At 30.7% G+C, this 22,874-nt stretch overlaps 1 protein-coding gene across 1 annotated transcript; it reads left to right on the top strand.

Annotated features, from left to right (window-relative positions):
* The first annotated feature begins 1,137 nt into the window (after positions 1-1,137).
* LOC143055275 (uncharacterized) lies at positions 1,138-22,580 on the top strand. Its single transcript, XM_076228408.1, has 13 exons — positions 1,138-1,262; positions 4,688-4,777; positions 5,626-5,791; positions 6,655-6,948; positions 8,008-8,074; positions 10,952-11,004; positions 11,883-11,933; positions 13,285-13,332; positions 14,876-15,154; positions 16,245-16,475; positions 18,096-18,737; positions 19,359-19,468; positions 21,372-22,580. The coding sequence occupies exons 2-13, from the start codon at positions 4,751-4,753 to the stop codon at positions 22,578-22,580; spliced, it is 3,177 nt and encodes a 1,058-aa protein (XP_076084523.1). The 5' UTR covers positions 1,138-1,262; positions 4,688-4,750.
* Positions 22,581-22,874: the final 294 nt, after the last annotated feature.

Raw genomic sequence — 22,874 nt, 5'->3', positions numbered from 1 at the left:
TTGTAGCAACATTCAAGCAGTGCCTAAATACAGAGTAAACATGTATATGTCCGAATTGATACGATATTCCCGGGCTTGCAATCCTATGATGGTTTCCATCTTGATATAGGGTTGCTTTCCACAAGGAACCTATTGCACCAAGAATTCCAAATGGTGAAATTGAAATCATCTCTTCATAAATTTTACGGAAGCTCTCAAGAGTTGGTTGACCGTTAACGTAATGGAATATCTGTTTAAGAGATGGTCCTTATGTAGTAACTACAATCCGTTTCCTTTTCCCGAATGTGACTTACCAAATTAGACAAATTTACCGGGTTTGTAATTACATAAACAACAAAACTGGTTCCACATGTCGATTAGGATTGCTAACCCTTCCGGAGCACTGGATATCACTACAAGTTTTTGGTGGGTTTCATGTTGCTGAGTCTTATTTTTTTTATGTCTTATGTACTATAACTTGTATGTTTGTCTTTTTCTTTTGAGCCATGACGTTGTAAATTTATTATCGATCTATTACTTTGAATATTCCTCTGGGACCTTTCGTCCTTTTTTACTAACTGAGATACTTTCTCTCTCAATATATATAACGTTATCATTGACTACTGTGCAAAGTAAATACGCAATTAATTTATAGTAAAACAAATGTTATTTTTATATGTTTGTGTAAGTTTCACCCAGCGAAAACATAAAATAAAGTGTTATCAAAACAAAAAAAAAATAAGGGAATTTTGGAAAAAAGAAAAGGCAAAATTAAATTTAGTCCTGTTTCTGTGTTATAAAAAATAACATTACTTACTTGAACTTAGTTTAAAGTAAGGATTGGTTTCTGACCACGACACTGAAATGTCAACATTTTCAGTATCTTGAAGATCAAGTGTCCATACCAGATCGTTGATTGCCAGATGGTCGAACACGTGGATCTGAGAGGGAATATTATCAGAGTAAGGTTTCTTATCTGAAAACAAAGAAATGGAAATACGTTTATTATATTCAAAGTATCTCTTTTGACTTGACACTTGAACGGTTACAATGTACTTTATTTCAATTTTCATCATTTATTTTTACTATCTAAATAACACGTAGATAGTAGTATAGAGTCCAGTTATGTGGTAACTGATAGTGAACAAGTATTTCATTGTGCACATGATAACGGAAATTACCTGTGTAGTCGTGTGACATAAATGAAAATCATCATGACAGAATAAATACGACACAAATGATTTGAGATGGAAAATACTTCAATAATCATGAACAATCTGATCGTAAGTATTTAAATTTGATGTCAATAATAAGTTTCTATTTTGTGTAACAATTTCAATTATCCAACGATTTGATGAACTTAAAAAAAGAGGTATGCGCTTCATTATGACATAACTTGAATAAACAATGCACATCATTTAAACAACAATTTTCATGAGTTCTGTAGTGATATACGTAGATGGTAGTACAGTAGCTTTACTGATAATGAACAAATATATATTGTAAACATGATAACAGGAAATAACATATAAAGTCGTGTGACATTCAAATACATGGATGCCCGATTTTCTACACACCACATGATTTGAGATGTAAAAGCCTTAAAGAAGCATACGAAATCTTAGCGGTAGTATTCAAACTCCAATAATAAGTTTCTACCTTTTTTTTAAATTTCAATTCTCCAACGCATTTGATAATCTTAAAAATATGTAAGCGCATCAGAATTACACACTTTGATTAAACCATGCACCCTAATGAAGCTATGATTATTATGATTTTTGTAGTAATAAAATTAAAATAAGACAGTATTAAGAGAGGGACGAAAGATACCAAAGGGACAGTCAAAACCATAAATCTAAAACAAACTGACAACGCCATGGCTAAAATGAAAAAGACAAACAGAAAAACAATAGTACATATGACACAACATAGAAAACTAAAGAATAAACAACACGAACCCCACCGAAAACTAGGGGTGATCTCAGGTGCTCCGGAAGGGTGAGCAGATCCTGCTCCACATGTGGCACCCGTCGTGTTGCTTATGTGATTACAAATCCGGTAAATAGTCTAATTCGGTAGCTCACATTCATGAAAGAGAAAGGGATTGTAGTTACGACGTAAGGAACATATCCGATATCATTTGTGAAACGGTTATTCCATAACGGTCAACCAACTCGTGATGGTTCCTGCATGAAGTCAGCCTCATAATAATAAAGAAACAAGTCGGCAAGTAGAGGGGCACAGTTTGTTCCCATTGGGATGCCGACAGTCTGTTGAAATACACGTCCTCCGAACGTTACAAATATGTTGTCAATCAAGAAGACTTCATGACGCACGATCGTCCGTGTACATTTTATAAAAAAAAAATCATTTTCTACATGAAATGTGAAATTTGTAATATTCAAGACGTTGTATATTTTTTTTTATTTCACGAGGATATTAAAAAAAAAGACATAAAAGTAAGTTTATGTTTAAAATGATTTAATCTATCAGCAGTTCGAATACATTAAAACATTTGCATTTGCTTGTTGAAGAAAAAAATTATATTTCAATCTCATACTAAAAAGCAAACAATAAAATTGCTGACCTTTAGCATTTTTAAATAATAAAAATTAAAAATGCTCTAACGTGAAGCATTTTTCATTTTGAATTTTAATATTGAAAAATGAAAAATGCTCCAAATGATTTTTCAAAAGTGACTTCAAAAGATTTTTGTTACATTTTCAAAACCAATTAATATACAAATTTGTAGCATTTTGCAAAATCTTTTTTCCGTTTAAAATGTTTTGCGTAAATATACAAGGTCTCACTATGCTATTATTTGTCGTTTCTAATTATCTTGCTATTGTTGAAAAACATGTGATTTGGTGAACATACTCTAAACAGACATTAGGTAACATTATCCTCGCGTTATCTCTTTCAAAACAAATCTGAAATAGATTTGTTAAAGTGTAAGATTAAAAAGTTACCGGTGTAGTGGGGTTAAATAAACTTATTTACCTGTACGTATTGTTTTTCATAGAGGTTCAACATCAACTTAAGATGGAAGTATCCTTTACTTTGTGTATGTAAACATATATAAGTTACGAAGCACACGTTTTCCCCTTTAAATTTAATACAAATATGTCTAACCGATTAATATTGAAAAATAAACAATAGTTATTACTCAATTTATTCAATGTTACAGGACAGGCTACTAAATATTTCGTTCGCACATCGAAGTCCTTAATATTGTTAAAATATATAAAATCTGATTCAGACATTTGTATTCTTTAACAAATATCACATTGAGGAAATAGTGGAATTAGTCAATATACACATGCATGCACGTGTATGCTGATATTCTATTTATAAATGCTTCCCAGTGGGGGTTAGGGTACATGTATATGCAAATGGTTCTATGACTTTTGTGATTTCCTTTCTAAAAAATGATTTTCAACAACAATCGGTATTGCCATAGGAACCAACTGTGTTGCTTTTCTTGTCGCCTTATACCGTTATTCCTATGGTGCAGACATAATATTGGAGCTGTTAAGGGAGAATGAAAATAGCTATCACTATCATCGACATTCACGTCGTGATATAAGGTTATTTCGTATAGCCCATTAATAAATGTGTCGATTTGAAAATAAATCTATCTTCTTGGACATCACATAAAGGAAAGAACAGATATAATCAATCTTGTTTTACATCAGGACTTGCATCTAGAAATTAAACAGTTATGGTAGGTTAGAAAAGTAATTAAACGACAAAATAGATATTCCCAGTTAACTAATTGTTAATATTCCAATTCTGGGATGCTACATTACAACAACGACTACATATTGAACTGATATCTCTTAGTTGGTACAACACTCGAGCGTTTGCTTTTTTTGATCATGATTTCCGTAATGGTCGCTTGTTACAAGGAACCTACTCAACAAAGAGTAGAAATGCATAAACATCAATTAAGCCTACGTTTACCATAGGCCTACGCACATTTGTCTAGAGATTATCGGTGTGTAAGCTGAGACAAATAACTATTAGTTAAGAACCAAGGTTTACACATCAGTAACCTATCGAAATAAAATGTGTGTTTGTCCTTAAAATTTGTAAGTGAAACTCGCGTGAATTTTAATACACACTTTTTGTAATGGCCTATACCATGAAATGTACAATTGACATGTTGTTACTATGGACTTAGTTGCCGTTTTTAAATTTTATACATTTCAAAGCTTTAGTGCATTATATCTTTCAGTTATATATGCACATGATGCATTTGAACAGAAATAAAACGTTATGCATTTTTTTCAAATCAATTTTCTAAAATCACGTAATCCCTGCGTGCATGTACATCGCACATGATTAGATGAATATTACGAAAGCAGTATCGAAAACATGGTTTATTGAAGTGGAAAATTCTAACTGACCAATCAGTTTCCAGTATGTATAGATATGCAAATCAATAAAGAATTATAATTTTGTAATTATAATTTTCTCTAAACGAAGATCAAGCAGACATTCAGAAAAATCCTCATGTTTTTTTTTTTTGGATGAGCTCTAGTCCATCACTAGTAGACAATTGTAATGGATTCTACTAGGTTGGACATCTGAATTGAAAATCATTCCACTATTTTCATTACAAATTATTCTTAAACATTCTAAACTGTTTTCCCTTTTGTACTTACAAAGACAACACAATGGGTGCAGATTGTATTTCTCTTTGTAGGTTCATGTTTAGATTTATCAGAGCATGATGAAATGATAGATGTTTAACAAGTGATGAGGCAAAATGTTTACTAGTATTCTGCTGTTATTGGTAAATATTTGAAGAATATTATTTATCAAGAATTATCTACAGTTAACACTTTTGACTTCAGTTGAAATTATTTATAATCAGGCTTAGATATGAGATATCATATGCGTAGTTACCTTATAATGTTTATACTAGAATATTCTATGAATCAATATAGGTTCACTAGTAAGACATTCTAGATTAAATCATAGTCATTACCAATCAAACATAACATCAAGAGACTTGTTACGCTGAGTAAACTTCTAACACTTCAGTAAAAGGGTAAAGCATTTTTCTTATATACCATTATATTTGTTCAAATTCACCATCTATCTGTAAAAAACAACAAAGTTCAGTAATAAGACAGTTAGTTTACCCTTATGGAAAGCATAAAGAGTTGTTCCCCTTTAATTAGTAATTGTATGTAATTAAGGAACAGAATATTTTATATACTTGTATATAGTGAAATCAACAACCTATTTTCTACACCTACAAAATAGTTTTAAGTTTGGTCAGAATGCTTTATTTAACCCTTTGCAGTTTTATAAAACACGGAATTTGCAAACTCCAAAACAACTAGATTAGTAGATGACTGCAGACGCAATGTATCTTTACAATGGACTTCACAACAGTAGTGCAAACATTGAAGATATTATACATTGAAACGCATCATTTCACATCGTGACTAAATATCATAAGTATTTCCTTTAAACGTTTATATATGGTACATGTGTATTTAAAGTCCAACAATACATTCCTAGGTAAATACGTATTACAAAATATACATAATACGTATTACAAAATATACCTAGCATATTGAGGGAAGAAAACACTCTGCTCTACAGAAACCGTACATTTCTTATATTTTTTAGATACTTGTAACGGCAACTGGATATGACATAAAATGTCCGGCCAAAGCAGAATGGAGGCTTAGAGGAAACATTTCCTGTTCTTCGGAAGACAAATATGTTTGTTTGTTCCATTTACTAGAAAACAAATATATGGAAAATTGTCTAGGTTTAGATCGAAGTAGGATAGGTAAAACATGTTTCTAAAATGATATACTTTTTATGTAGCTTTGGGCCACTTATATTCTTTAATAAAATATTCTTTATTTGTTTTTAATTGTGTGACATTGTAGGAAATACATAAGAATGGAATATCATAATGATTTTAATTAAATCATCAAAGATACATGGCTAATGAGTGTGTACGCCAATCACGCGTTTCTTTCACAGAAGACTCACCAGTGACGCTCTGATTAAGACATATTCATGTCAAGCGTGTTAAAATGAGGACAATTGAAGATCATCTATTTCGAAATATACATATAAATAAATGTAAGACACCAATAAACTATTTAGTTCTTATTATGACTCGTTTATTGAATGTGATATAGTATGTGCTGTAATTATATGTATCCAATTTATCCAAGCAATTATACTAATTCATAGTCAAGACATCAATGCATTGGGATGTTTTATTTAGCTTAACATCAAACATTTAAAATATTATCATGTTCATGAAGATTAAAGTAAAAGATAATCTTAAAGTCAAAGTAACTATTGGGATTTTTAAAATAATTGTTCATCTGGCATGTGAAAACAAACATTGTACTAATTATGAAATAGAGATTAAGGAGACTATGGAATATTTTAACGCTTAAAAAACCCAACGAAAAACGATCAATTGAGAAGCACATTACACAAAACATAACGAAGAAAACCAAAGACTGACCAACATTAATTTCACTAAAACTGGGATATGTCTAAGGTACGCTAAAAGGGCAAACAGACAAATTCTGGTCATCATGTGGCATTCATTGTGTTAAAAACAAACTACAATATGTAACACTGTTACAATGAATTAAATATGGAACAGAAATCGATATTTTCTTACAGGAAGTAAGCTAGTGTTCCAACCATTGTTTAATCTAGCAGAGTGTGATGCCGGAAGATATCAACCCATTGTGTTTACCACCCATGGGAATAGTGAATGTATCTACAGTAAATCAAAGTGTGCTGATGAGGGACAGGTAGTATACAGCAATGGTTCTTCTAGTGCCGACACTGCTTGTAGCTGTGACCACGCAAACGGGTATTCGTTTGTTACAAGACCAAAGAACAGTTGTTTCTGTAAACCATCTGAGGAAGATTGTTCGTGTGTGAGAGTTACATGTACAAATTTACCACGAGGTGAGTCTTTTTTAGATATAAAATCGATAAACATTTATGGAATGAACACAACCTTTTCCTTTTTTTTTGTTTTTCTTGGTACTTTTTATATATACTCAAAGAAATCGAATTAAAAAATAAATCATAAGTTGATTGCTCATCGTTTTATTAATATTTGTTAAAACTAATTTGTTGTCCCTTGATAGTAAGAAGACGAATAAAGGCAACATAAGTATACCGCTGTTCAATGGTTATATTTCAATTAAGTTGAACAAAATCCGGGTAAACAAAGGCAACAGTAGAATACCGCTGTTCAGAAGTCATAAATCGTTTGAGAGGAAACAAGTCCGGGTTACAAACTAATCCGAGGGAAACACATCAATTATAATTATCAAAAAACAACGACACAATAGAAACAAAGAAGTGCAACAAGAACAAACGCCAATGCAAAACAAACAGAAACGAACTATCAGATAACAACTGCCATTTTCCTGAACTGGTACAGGACATTTTTAGAAAAAAAGTTGTGTTGAACTTTGTTTTGTGACTAGTAACAAACTAAAACTGAGGGAAACACATCAACTATATGCGGAAAACAACGGAACAGCAGAAACGCTAAAACAATAGCAAACTGTCATATTCCTGAGTTGGTACAGGACATTTAAAGACAAAATGTTAGTTGGTTTGAAACTAGCCAAACCACCCCCTTAAATGGTAATGTTGAAATACAAAATGACAACAATACCTGACGTTTATATTATAACAGCTACATTTTTTAAAATAAAATATTTTATTTCATTCATAGACACGAAGAAGAATATAATGAACAACACATATGGAATAAGACATCATAAAACAAACAAACTATTGTTTAATTATTTATACAAATTTAACATGTACAAATGGCTCATTGTTGTTGATTGGTTCCCAGGCAAACTTATACTATAATACAAAACCTAATAGAAAAATCGGAGAGTGTCAAAAGTCAAATCTAATAAAATTCGATTATGGTATTGAATTACTGAATACATATGGAACAATTCATATATATATTAGTTTATTCATACATTTATTCCGTAGTTGATCAATGCATTACTGATGGGAAGATAATAACAAATGCAACATGCCATGACATACTTCCATCAATGTAAGTTATTTCGTTACTGGAAACATTCTATCCTCTTAACATATAATTTGTAAAAAAATCTAAAATAATGTATATGTACTTGCCTGTGATGTTAAATGATGTCTTTAACGAATCGACCATATAAAATGTTAATTGAAAGAAACACCGGATGATCTGTTCAAAACACAGTTTGAAAAATCCATTTTGTTTGTGTTCCAGAATTTTTGTTTATGTAAAATATATATTAAATAACCTTGTACATGAAAGTTGAGGTAAGTTACGAATAGTGCTCAATCTTCATAAACAAACTTGGGTGGTAATTTGAAATTCAATAGTACAGCAGTACAACATCGTGGTGCCGCCATTTCATTAGAACATTAAATTAGTTTTAAACTAACGTCAAAAATAGCATCACGATAATTTGGCATATGTCGACGTGGTCAGTTTCAAATTTATGATTTTTTGTGGTTGAGTGTATATCACCTATTACCAGAGAGAAAAGAAGAAAATAAAACTACAAATTGGAAAAGAAAATTGGTCAAAGGCCATCATATCTTGAAATGAATTAGAATCTATAAAATGTCATTACAGGTAGTATATTCACAATCGGTACTTTTTCAAAATTACTTTTAAAATGATAACAAAAATGTGAAAATCTAATTAAGGAATAACTGTTATATTTTTTTCTGTCTATGAAGTAATTACATAAAAAATTTAATGCACATTAACAAACGCGCGTAGCGGGTTATTTAACAGTATGCATCACATTTTCTATTTTATTTTGAATAGCCAGAAAAATTATTACAGTCATTTCTTATAATTTAATTCTAAATTCCATTTAAACCGTAGAAAACCATGAAAAAACGTTGATGACGTCACGATCACGTGTCTAAATTATGTCTATGGGCTGATAACAAAATAACGTCAGCCAATCAGAAGATGCGTTACATCCAAAATTATTTTTTTAAGACCAATTCGCATTTCACTTTACAAAAAGAAGTAGTGATATATAAAACATAGAAGCATTAAAAAGTAAGATAACCAAAATACTGAACTCCGAGGAATGTAGTCATAATAACAAGAATACAATTATGATGTGTGACACGTCTCTTAATTGCATATGATACAAAGAGGTGAACAATTGCATGTCACCTGATGAGTTAGAATTATGAATAAGCCCCAACGCTTATATTTTAACTTTAAAATGCCTCGGTATGCGAACTGTTTATGTTAATGATAACGCAACCCTATCCAAACCTGAAAAAGTGAGGTTATCATTTCAGTATATGAACATACTGAAACTCAGTGGGATCAGACAATGAAACAAAAAAGCGATCTAAGGATATTTATAATTTACAACTTATAGATTAATTAAAAAGGTCAAACAGTCCACTTTCAATAGACTCCGTTTAAAATATCATGCATCTATATTATGACGTATTTTTGGTGCAATAAAATTATGTGTACGGTATGTTTGCAAACTTCAAAATACGAACTGCATTTCCCAAAATAGACTATATTTAAAATGTCATTTGCCTATAGTTCGACAAAACAGCGACAAATCCAGTTGCATTGATTCGGGGAAGCATTTACGATAGCTTAATTGGTTTCTGCTTAATAAACATAATTGGATGTTTATGAATCCAGCCTCAAAGACGTGTAAATTTCATTTATCCAAGGAGTATATTAACTAGGCATTGTAATAAGTATAATACTGAAACAAGTAAAACGACAAAAGATTTAAACTCCAAAGAAAATTTTAAATGGAAAATACCTAAGCAAATGGTAAACAAAAGCCCTAAAACATCAAATGAATGCATACATCTGTCGTATTTTAAACATTGTAAAGGCATTTTGTTATGTAGAAAATGTGGACTTCAACCTGGCTTTATTACTATAACTCTATTAATACTCTATCTTACCTGTGTTATCTGTCAATACATTTCAGAATTATTGGTCTACAATGGTTTGAAATTCGTACTTTATTTGCTTTTTAAACGTTTTGATTCGAGCATCACTTATGAGTCTTCTGTAGGTAAACGCCAAGTCTGGCGAACACAAATGTTAATCCTAGTATCTTGGATTAGTTTATTTACTTCCAGGTTTGATCATGCCTTTATATATCGAGTTAAACAGTACTTTTGCATACCTTAAGATGTTGAATCTAGCATGTGTAGTGCACATTGCAATATGTATCAATCATACATATATTTAGGGTCAGGGAACACTAAATAGGATATGTCACATATTTCAGTATACTTTTGCGTACAACATCGGCCCGCTGAACTAGAACTAAACATAGAAAGAAAAATGCATGTATTTCTTTTATTTTCTGTCTTTTATTTTCTGGAAATATTTCTGATTGAATGTTTTCAAAAATGGAGACTATTTTGTAGAAACGCATATCAAATCATCAAACACGTTCTTAAAATCATATAATCTGAAAATCAAAGCCTTATACGCTTACTTTTTCATTTTGGGTTTCATTTGCTTTCTATACAGTAAAACCTGAGATCAGTTATATTTCCAAAACTGTTTTAAAAGAAAAATGTTTTCTAGTTACTTTTATTTTAGTTACAGTTCAACGAGCTCATACTTAAACAAGATATGTGCCTATTTCCTGTACCATACATCGTGTACAACATGTGATTAAGAGAAATCCATTTAACTTACCACAATGTTATGAATAAAATCAAATTTTTGAAACGCACATGGTTAAGGAATTTATCACAAATTTCATCTCAGAAAAACATCATTGCTCTGAAATAATGAAATATACGAATATACTCAATGGTAAATAAGACATTGAGACAAATTATAATACTAATTGAATACAAGTTGTTTTTTTAATTTCCAGTTGAGTAGTTTGTTTGAACTATAAACATGTATCTTTTTCAGTTCAATCAACACAAATAATAATACAGTTAAGTTCATCGAAAGTATTATAAAAAGTAAGCATTTTTTAAATGATTTTAGAATAAAATTCAAAGCCACTGCAACATGAACTTGAGTCTTTTTGTCTCACAGCAAAGTTGTCTGATTGAAATACTTTCTTAAAAAACAGTGGCTAAAAATATATATTGGGCATTATGCAACAATGTTTGGTAGAATAGAGGATATTTCTCTAATTCAAAACACTTGTACGCACACGTTAGGCCTTAACTCAATCTACCAAAATCTTATGTGATCTTGAGTTTGATCTCTATTCTACGAATAATAACATGTTTATCGTTTAATTTCTCTGGCTATTATCAACCCTGTTTGACAAAGGCGTTCCATTTTACATACCACGTTTAAAGTTGTATCTAGTTATCTTATATCATTTTGTAATGATCTATTATTATATCGCTGCTAAGTTGATGTTTGTCATAAATTCAAATCTTTTGAAAAAAAGTGTTTTGATGCGAGCACGTATATAGTTTTCGAATCTATGAAATACGCGAAATGGGTCGTTCTAATCTGCCACTTTTCTGGAGCTAGAAACATCGTCATAGAGTTTTTATATCATAATAATGAATATGTGTACACACACATTAGACATTTGGCCATTAAGGAGAATTGTTCCCATTGTCATGATATTAGAACATTAAAATATGTTTTAATACAGATGCCTTTATTCAAATTTACGAAACAAGCAGCTTTTTTTCAGTGTATAAGATTATATTTTAGTTTATTTGGAACTGAACCCTGCATAATGTTTGAATAGATATTTTCTAACAGTTCATGACCAAATCACTATATTCTACATGGATATACAACACAAGTATGATAAGGTTTATGGAGTGGTAGTTTTTTTTATACAAAATACATTCTTTTATTATTACTTTAGGTTACTCCAATGCACACCTAGTTGTATTTATCATCATTGCTGGTATAGCAAGTAAGTGCAGAATATGAAATCAAAACAAAAAAATGTAGTTGTTTAAAATTTTCAAAACGACTGCAAACAATATGGAAAGGATTGTAATCTATATAAAATTCAAAAGTAAACTTTTTAATAGAAAATATTAAAAAAGAGATTGATAATTTAAACACCACATGAAGTTGCTAGTATAATACAGAAATCTTAAAGGACATAATTTGATTTAACTTTCAAACTTTTTATTGGTACATGTAACATGTGTAACATCTGTAATTAAATTTCAATTGAGAAAATTTGTTCCAATATACATCATGACTGTTTTAATACTGTGTGTTAGTAGAAAATCCTTACAATAAATGATATTAGTTCAAAGAAAATTATATTTTTTCGGCGCAATAAACCATCAATGTATTTTTGTATCATAATTGTGAATACCAATTGTTTTCGTCAAATGCTGATTTTTCAATTTCTAATTATTTTGAACAGAATATTCATTACTTGATAATAGTACCTTTATTGTGTGTTCGTCTATAGATTCCCTTTATGCCCCATATTGGTATTTTTTGAAAGGGATACTCAGTCGTCAAAAATAGTTTAATAATGATGTTCTTATCCTAAGCAGAAAACCCCTGGCCGTATTTGGCACAACCTTTTTAAACTTTTGATCCTCAGTGCTGTACAACTTTGTACTTGTTTTGACTTTCGAACTTTTATATCTGGGCGTCACTGTTGAGTCTTGTGTGGACGAGGCGCGTTTCTGGCGTATTGAATTTTAAACCTGATGCCTTTTGTTAGCTATTATTCGTGTGTTTGTTTGTCTAATATGTTTTCCTATTTATTTGTATTATAGTCCTGTAATATTATTAATATTATTTTTTTCTTAAAAAATGTCCTGTATCAAGTAAGGAATATAGCCATTGTTATATTATAGTTCGTTTATGTATGTGTTACATTTATACGTTGTGTTTCCGTTGTGTCGTTTGTTTTCTTTTATATTGGAGTGTGAATTCACATTACTATAAAACGTGTCACGGTACTTTTCTATCCCATATTCATGTATTTGGTTTTGATGTTATATTTGTTATTCTCATCGGATTTTGTCTAAAGCTTAGTCCGTTTCTGTTTGTGTTACATTTTAATGTTGTGTCGTTGTTCTCCTTTTATATTTAATGCGTTTCCCCGAGTTTTAGTTTGTTACCCCGATTTTGTTTTTTGTCCATGGATTTACGAGTTTTGAACAGCGGTATACTACTGTTGCCTTTATTTATACTTCTGAGTCTATCATTTTTCAAGAAAATTAACTAAATTTAATGTCCTAACAGGAACAAGCAAAAGTTATAATTAAAAACAATTTTTCTCATCTTTTCAGTTTATGTCGCCTTTGCTGTCATAGTGTTATCAAGGACCTATGTTTTTGGTAAGCATTAATTTGAGTACATAAACATCAATTTCATATCGAACAGACAAAACCATTAGGTACTTTTTAATCATTGTTATATTTTAAGTAATGATGAAATATTTGGTTTCACTCGAATGTAGAAGTGTTTTTTTTTCTTCCAAACTGTTAGTCCATTATAGGACTAACATTCATGGGTCATTCATGAATTTTTTGTTCGTTCTGCGAAGTGACTGAAGACGATAATCTGGATGTAAAGCTTCAGTACATGCCTATCTTTGAAACGAAACAATTGGAAAAACACTGAGAAACAGATATAAGAAAATGTTTTTGCTTGGTGTACATAATGTTTGGAGGTTTCTAAAATAAATTGACATGCATTTAACGGTATGATTAGCACGAGTATTGCATTTTCTACAGTAGCTTCTGCCTTTTTCACGATTTACTCTCAATGATGCCGATTGCACCTTCTTTTTCTGCTTTCTGAAAATAACGTTTCAGTTTTAAATTGGTTGCAACTCTCACAAAAACGAAAATCTCAAGAAGGTTCATGAATCAGAAACAAGATCCAATCTACAAAAAATAAAGAACATGTAAGGTCAACATATGGTTTTCAACAATACAAACCTGCATACTTTAAGGTCCATATCGGCACGAGTTAACTAAAGTTTGGATTGCATTTGTCAGAGACAATCGAATATTTATCATTATCTATGCACAAAATCAAGTATAATAACAAAGGTTCCAAAAAAAAAAAACAACGCTTTTCAAGCATATTAAACTTTTTATTGCATATGATGAACAATAAAAATGCAACATGTCCAGACAAAGGATTTTTGTTTTATCAAATCATCGTGCAACACTATATCAAATGTTAATGTATTCGTAACAGTTATTCACGACTAAACGGTTAACGTGTTTTAACATGAATAAAATGTTTCAGATTTGGAAAGAATATTTCTATAATCATTTTAGAGTTTATTGATATATTTATACTTATTTACAGCGTAATTGAACATTCAAATTGACAAACTTTCCTTTGTTTATCATTATTCATAGGAAATTACAATAGTATGCTTTTGCTTAACGATTATTTCTATAGTCGAACAACGATTTTTTGTATTGCTTCAAATACCTGTATATGATGTTAAATAAATAAGTATTTTAATCTATTAGATTAATTTGACAGGCAATTTCATGTGGAAAAAAAATACCATCGATTTTAAGAACAGATGATATTAATACTAAGTGTGTATTTATCGTTTGACAAAAGATGCGAACGATATATAGGGTAAATTAGAAGTACTTGTTATAAGTTGAAAATAAAACAAAATGACAACGTCATGACAGAAACGCAAAAGAACAGTAGACAAACCCCAAGACTAAAAAAAAGATATAACGAAGGGCTTATTTTGGAATATTACACTAAAGATTAATGTGCATGACACATTGATATCATGATTATTTTCAGCAGTTTTTTTCTTCAATTGGCATATCTTATTTTTCTTGCAAATAGAGGCTAACAATTGCTTTTTAATACATTTTTGTTTTATTTTAATTTTAGTTCCACCCCGAATATTGTCACAAGACATGATTGAAAGTGACGGGAGACATATTGGTCTTGAATGTTATCTTAGTTCACATTTACCACTAACGTCTGTGATATGGTGTAGAGAAACTGGAGACAGTATTTCTCCTGATATCAAGTCATACAACGGATTTAGCTGTAACGGAATTAGAATATTGACCCTTGAAACTGTCGAAAAAGACGATTTTGCAACATACAAATGCATAGCTAGTAATATAATTGGTACCGTAGAAAGCGATCCTTTACAACCTAACGGTAAAAAACATGTTGATACATGTTATAGTATTACAAATATTTCTTACAGATTATATCAAACAATCTTGTTGATATATTTCTATAAAATACCGGTTATACAAGCTTAGCAAACTAAAGTTTGTAAACAGATAAACAGAGCAAACCTAAACCAATTATTCAGCATACAATTTGTGTGTTCCACTAATTCTTATAAAAGTTAAAACAATTCAAAATATAAAAACAAATAGAGTTTGATTCATAAAAACTGTGAAAGCTGTCCAAATTGGCTTTGTCATACATATTTTATATTGTTAGAGATTCTAACGTTGTTTCGTAACACTTTATCATAGGACACATTCAAATTTAGCTTAAAGAGAAAAGTACTACATTATAAAAAATATGCAACGTATTGAATTTAGATCAGGTATGATAAATACATAAGCTGAACAGATCTAGAGAACGTATGAAAAAACACAAACTGATGAGATTTTTAAGAATGCAGTTTAAATGTTTCTATACGTTCGAATAATGTCTCTATCTTCTACAACCAATTCAACTATCATATAAATGATGTTTTGAAATACCATAACTAAACATACTTTCAGTACATGTTATAAACCGAGCAGCAATAAAAAAAAATATTGATTATATTAAAATTACGAACATGCATTGTAGTTGCGCTGATTCTAAAAAGATTATCAGATCTGAATCACTAAATATTAAATAGAGTTTAATTTTCATATAAGAGCAAACATGTATAAACAAAACAAACAGACATTATATTATATAGTAAAATGTCAAATTTGGGGAACAGAAGTCGATTTTGTTTTATAATATTAATCACATTAGAACAAACAAATATGTCAACAAAGTAAACAGAATGAATTATAGACAAAGCACATAAGCAAGAGTGAGAGACAAGAATATACAACCCGACCATAGGAAAATATCACAATGGCAGGATTTATAAGTACCGAGCCACGACAGTTTTCCTCAGTAACTTAAAAGGCATTAACAATTCCATACCCAATATGTATAACAGTATTAAAAAAAAAAAGTCGCATTTACTATTTTGGATTAATAGGGCATGGTTTTTTCTTATTTCTATCAGATGACGAAAGACAAAAGTTTATTCATGAACTTTGCCTTAAAGGTGAATGTGGGAAACTTCATTTTGCAAGACTTGTTTTTATTGGAAAAAACGGAGTAGGGAAAACCAGTTTAATGAGAAGATTACTGTGGCAGAAAAAGGAAGATGTAACTTCTACAGAGAGTACAGATGGGATTGAAGTCGAGAAGTGCAATATCAATATTGCTGATGGGGAATGGAGTCCATGTGATAGTAAGAAGCTATTTGTTTATTCAGTTTCAGGTTTTATTCATTAAATACAAAAATGTGCTGTTCATTACATTAATGTATTGCGTTACAAGTTTGAAAGGCTGTTAAGACATTGATGTCGTATTAGTGGTCATCATATTTCCAATAGTCCATTTGCTAATTACCGATTTGAATCTGTTATTACACACTTTTTAAACAAATTACTTCCCTTTGTCAATCGTAGACTGGTTCCATACCAGACAAAATTGGCTTTTGCCAATGCAAAGTATGATGAATTGAAAGTAATGTATCGGCGGTTTAACTAGTTTTTCATACAAAATAATTTCTGATTTCAAAAGTATTTATATTAACAACAGATTAATGTAATAAAAAAAGATTTGAAAGCCTTAAATATGACTCACATTACGCACAAGTAAATTTGCTCGTTCTGCGAGCTCTTCATTATAAATGAAAATAAATGTCCCTCATAAGAAAGACAACTGAAAAAAGGATGTCTAATTGCAGGGTCAGTTACGGGAATTGGCAAATAGCCTTTAAATCCGATTGCATGATAACTAAGCAAAAAACAACATCAACTGACATATAGGTTTTTGATTTAGAATAGGCAGGTAGCGGATGTTGCTGGGTTAAACTTTTTATTGAAAAATTCTTTCGCCAATAGTGAATTTTAATCGCCACAATCTTTATTTCTTTTGCAAAATTCGAAATTTACGACCAAAAGCGGAAACCCTTCATCCGAGAACAAAACGTGATTCACCGAAAGTAAGTGATCAGTATCCGGTAGTGTCTCGTAGACCCCATATTTGTTGAATTTGGCTGTGGAATTATATTTAGCAGTATAGCAACATTTCTTTTACCTGTCCTTGTCAACCTTTTGCTTTTTTCATATGGATTAAATTTTCTTAAGCCATCACTTATAAAAAACAGAAGGTAAACTACGCTGGAATATTTAGTTTCATTTCTGGGATGTATCTGGATAATGTTCTTTTAATTAAAAGGAATTGGGTCTTATTGGGTTTAATTATACATTTTCTCCTGAGCTAGAAAAAATATGTATATAGCTTTCTCTGCATCTCCATCGGATATATACCATGGATTTGTCCAGCAGTCATCTAAGTACAAGAATCTAAGACAAACTTAACGATTATCATTTGGGACTTACATATTTTTCTCACTTTAACAACAATATCTTAACCTTACCATCGCATGTAGTACACACTTATCAACGCATACGATAATTTAAAGCTGTTAGCTACGACCAATGCTTTGCGAAATAAGTTGATGAGCTAGGGTTTTGTCAAATAATATCTCGCTCGTTTTTTAAAAACTTTCACCAGAAAGAACTTGATAAATTATAGATTTATATACAATGCTTACCTTAAAATGTAAATATAATAAACTAAGCAAACAACAAAATAAATGTTTACACATACATATGTATTTGCTCATATTGTTGTCGTGTAACATAGAAAGATAACAACACGTATTTTACCTTGGTAGCTGTTAGATTAACATAACAGCTACCCAAATGAAATACAGTAGCATCAGTATTTTTGCGATTTAAATTTTTATACATTTTACTCTTGGTTCACATTTATTTTAGTGTTGTTTTTATGCTTACAGAGATTGACAATGATCTTACCAGACTGATTCGACAAGTGTATAAAGATAAGATACTTAACGTAAAACGCGCCACTGCAGAAACTGGTATTGATCAGGAACCTTCAAATTCAAAAACAGATGAACCAAGACGTGTATCAGACATAAGACTTTCTATAAATTCAAATGATAGTGACTACATAAATTCCCCAAACGACGATACTGACAGAGGTAGTGATGAAAGGTATGACACAGTACGGATAGAGACCAGATTACCAGACATTCATTCAGTTATCCCCGACAATACAAACAAACATGAAGCAGTTGATATTGATTTGAATCAAATTCAAACGGATAATGAGAAATCAAAAAATGTGAATGACAAATTAATTAACAGCTACCGAAATGAAAATGAGTCTGACCTTGTGAACGATGAAAAAATAAACAAACTGACCTCTACAATTATGAAATCATATCTTCAATCTACGAAAGAGGAACATGATGATATATCCGCTTTTTGTTGGTTGTGGGATTTTGCTGGCCAGAAGGATTTTTATGCAACACACCAAGTCTTTCTGTCAAAAAGTGCAGTGTTTTTGCTGGTCACAGATAGTTTAGAGTTCAGCACTATTGAGAACCAAGGGTTAGATTTTGAAGCTTCGGCACGTAAGTTTTTGTATTGAGAAACTGATCCCTTCAAATCGTCATGTTGTTATGCTTCTAAAATTTGTATTGGTTACAACATGTATCATACTGACCAGACAGAAAGAAATCTACACTCACAAATTAGGACCATACATATAATAGTTAAACTATCACCACTACTTTGAAATTTTTTCTAACATGACATTTTAAACATGTGGTTATATATTTCCCTCTGAATAAAGTAAAACCTCTTTGTAGCAGTCAGATAAACACTATTATTCTTGAAACTTCACGTTATGCTTAAACTAAATGTTTTGCACGAATGAAGACAGAATTGTATTGTTTGAATATCATGAATATACAGAAAAAAGAGATTAGATAATTTTCAGATAGCTTATTGTGTCACTTGTGGTGTGTTTTTGATGAAATTATAAACCAAATTGTACACAAATTATGATATACCTATTTGGAATAATCTCGTTTAATGTTGATTCGTTTGTTAACGTAATGATCTATATGTGTTGCGAAGTGTGTTTTGAATATATTGGCAAATGATTATGTGTTTCTGCAGTCAATGTATTGTTTTATTGTTATTTACTGTTTTATACCTTCGAAATTATATATACTGATATATATTGTTAGAATATGTCAGTTTCTGGTTTGACGCCATTCACTGCTACTGGTCAACTACAAAGAATGGCAGACTAGACCCTCCAATAATTGTTGTATGTACAAACGAAGACAAAATAAAGGTACTCATTTTTATTTCTGTAAAACATAATATTTTCTAACAATAAGTAAAACGTCACCTGGACGAATTAAGGCAGTGGTATACTGCTGTTCGAAAGTCATAAATCGATTGTCAATAATCTGAAATAAGACATACAATTATATAAACAACACAAAAAGACGAAAACAGCAGTATACGACACACTAAACAGAACACTGAAGATACTTATTTATTCCTTAAGACATTAACAATCAAAACCAAGGAGTAAACAAAGACTCATAAAACCAAAGTATATTTACATCAACAGTTATAAATAATAAATAAGAAACAACACGAACTCCACTAAAAACCGGGAGTTGAATCAGATGCTCCGGCAGGGTAAGCATTTTCTGCACCCTATACGGATTAAATAGATTTATAAAGGAAGTCTGTCCAAATTCCAAGAACATTTGATTGATCATGTTGTTCCGTTTTGTTATACAACAATACGTTCGACTTCTTTTGACGATTCAATTCTTTATAATCTACACATTATGTCTATTACAGTATTTACAATCGATAGTTTCGTTTCTACAAATAATATTGTATTATTCATATTGTCTCATGAGTTCAAAGTTATATTCCTATTATTGAATTAAAACATTGTGACTTGGATCAGTTATTATACATCAAGCTATTGTGTTATTGTGCTATTGTTATTTTTGTTCTAGTCACTCATGTTTGTTTATGTATTTTGTCTATGTTGTTAAGATATTTTTGGCACACATTTTTTTTTAAATTTGCATTTCATTTAGATTTAAGGATGTACGTAGGTAAGGTTTTAGAATTTGTGTCAAATGTTTGGACTCCTTGGTGTTTTTCCATACAATACAATGTATAATATTTTGCACCATAACACCCATTTTTTTTTCATATAAGACTTTATAGCTCATGAAAGGTCATTTACCAAAATTTTAGAAGATTCTTGATTTTCTTTCTTTTGTTTTGAGACCCAAATAATACCAATGGAAATATAAGGTAAAAGTCTGAGTCAGCCTTTTCCCGCCATATGTTAAATCTCAAATATCTCGAAAAAGAGGTCCATGACCTATCAATATTTTTAGCTTACCTTTATCCTTAATTGATGTTCTACCACCTTGATAGTATCAATTTTAATTTCTTAATTTCTTAATTTTTACCTAATCCCACCTAAGAACATCCTTAATATGAATTATTTTAGCGTCACTAATGTTTCTTTTGTTAACGTAACGTTTACATAAATATATGTCAAATAAACGGCGATTTTCGTGTTATATTTGGGTACCTGTATTGATGTGTGAAAAGCAAGATATTTATCAATTTTACGTAGTATGAAATTTGAAATTCAATGTAATATAGTTACAATGTCTAGATATCAAATTAAAATAATATGTCTGAAAAGTAAATGATTTAGTGAATGACATACAGCACTGAAGAAAGATGGCAATTTGGCACCACGCACAAAATGTTCAATCATATATGTTTGATCACAGCATGATTATAAACCTACCAACATGGGTCTTTAATACAGGAGTGTTTTAATACAGACCACATACTCAACTTAAAAGTATAAAGAATAATAGCAGCAACACATTTCTTTTTTTTTTTTTTTTTTAGTGGTTTTTCAATTTTCAAGACAAATCATTGTATTTAATTAATTGAACCAAACAAATGTGCTTTAACTTAACGAAATGACAACTGAAATATTTCAAATAATTTCTATAAAACTCAAAATTTGTTTAACTTATTACTGAAATACATAAAACATACTGGAGTTTTATTCTTTAAGAACCCGGATTTACATGCACTAGCTGATGTACAGAAAACTTTGTAATATACCACAGATAACATTAGAATCTTAAAACATCAGACGTTGAATAATAAACTATGCCTTTAATATGTTGAAGGAACCTTCAGAGAGAGAAAAACGACAAAGACAATTTAAAGATAATTTAGGACAAGTTCTGAGAGACCAGAAAAAAAAAGAACACTTGAGAAACATTTATTTTATTTCTAATACAGAGGATACTGACAGTGTGTTTGAGGAGATTAGAAAAGAAATTTCACGTCAAGCTATGGATATGGAAGATTGGGGCAAAGACTGTCCGTTAAAATGGCTTTTGCTACAACAAGTTCTTTTGAAGTTAAGATACAGCAATGTACCAATTTCGTCAACTAAAACATTGATGAAAATTGCAAAACATGAAGATATTGGTATCAGCGAAGAAAATGAAGTTAAACGATGCTTGCAATACTGTAATGACAATGGAACAATTATCTACTTTGATGAAGAAAACTTAGCAGATTATGTTATTCTGGACCCGAAATGGTTGGTTAATGCCTTTAGATGTCTTGTTAGTGATAAAATTGCTAATATTATCCAAGTATCAGATGACTGGCAAAAACTGAAAGACACAGGGCAACTTAAAGATTCACTTATATCTCGCTTGTTTCGGAAAGAACCACAATTGAAATATGAAGACAACAAAGCGCATTTAATTGAAGTGATGAAACGGTTTGATATTATTGTGACCTTAGGAAGTTCAAATGTGTTATATATGCCATGCATGATGACGTCTCGCTCTTTCGCTGAAGTTCAAAAGCAGTGTTTGGACGGAAATCAACCATTTTACAAAACTAGCTGGTTCTGTTTAGAGTTTAAGTTTCTTCCTCCAGCCTTTTTCAACCATATCATTGCCTGGTACATCAAGCAGTACTCTGTGAGTGTTATTATCGATAAAGAAACTCGAAGCAATAGAAATATATTATATCGCCATATTGGTGTATTTGATTTGGATTCTTCTCATTGTGAAAGACTTGTTGTTTGTGAAGGACATAATACCATAGCTCTTCAGGTATGGGATTCACGAATGTCAAATAAGACTTACGAATATTTAACATTAAACTTACTACAATTTGTTAAAACATTACAAAACCGCTACAGTCTTCGTATATCATATAAAACAACATTTACTTGTAAAGATGGTGATTTTGCAATCAATCGAAAAAAAATTAAAGATTTAATTACCTTAGAGTATCTGTGTTCAGAGCATAATACGATTCACGTATCAGACGATTTAGTGCAGCCATGGAACTTCGGTGCAGCATTGCAGTAAGTACATTATTAACTCTTTTATTGTTTTGTTTACAACATTTTTGACAACATATAACAATAATATAAGTTATTTCATAATATGTATCATAGTTCTGTTCATTGTAAAAATTTAGTTTTGTACCTTTTTCTGTATGCCGTTACCAGTGTTCCTAATAGACATGTTCACCATAAGCCGATACCGAAACCGAAACCGATACCGAAACCGAAACCGAAAATAGTAGTAAGGTAAATGGTAAATTTTGATAATGTTTAATTAACTAAACCCTTTTTATTGTTTGAAACACTAGATCGAGTA

Source organism: Mytilus galloprovincialis, chromosome 12 (assembly GCF_965363235.1).
Source record: "Mytilus galloprovincialis chromosome 12, xbMytGall1.hap1.1, whole genome shotgun sequence".
NCBI lineage: Eukaryota > Metazoa > Mollusca > Bivalvia > Mytilida > Mytilidae > Mytilus > Mytilus galloprovincialis.
This window is presented reverse-complemented; position numbering and strand designations above follow the sequence as displayed.

Excerpts from the sequence above, each read along its gene's own strand:
- LOC143055275 (XM_076228408.1), top strand. The coding sequence starts at position 4,751 with ATGTTTACTAGTATTCTGCTGTTATTG. Across the intron at positions 8,075-10,951 it reads CATGACATACTTCCATCAAT|TTCAATCAACACAAATAATA; the intron begins GTAAGTTATTTC and ends TATCTTTTTCAG. Across the intron at positions 16,476-18,095 it reads GGAATGGAGTCCATGTGATA|AGATTGACAATGATCTTACC; the intron begins GTAAGAAGCTAT and ends TTATGCTTACAG.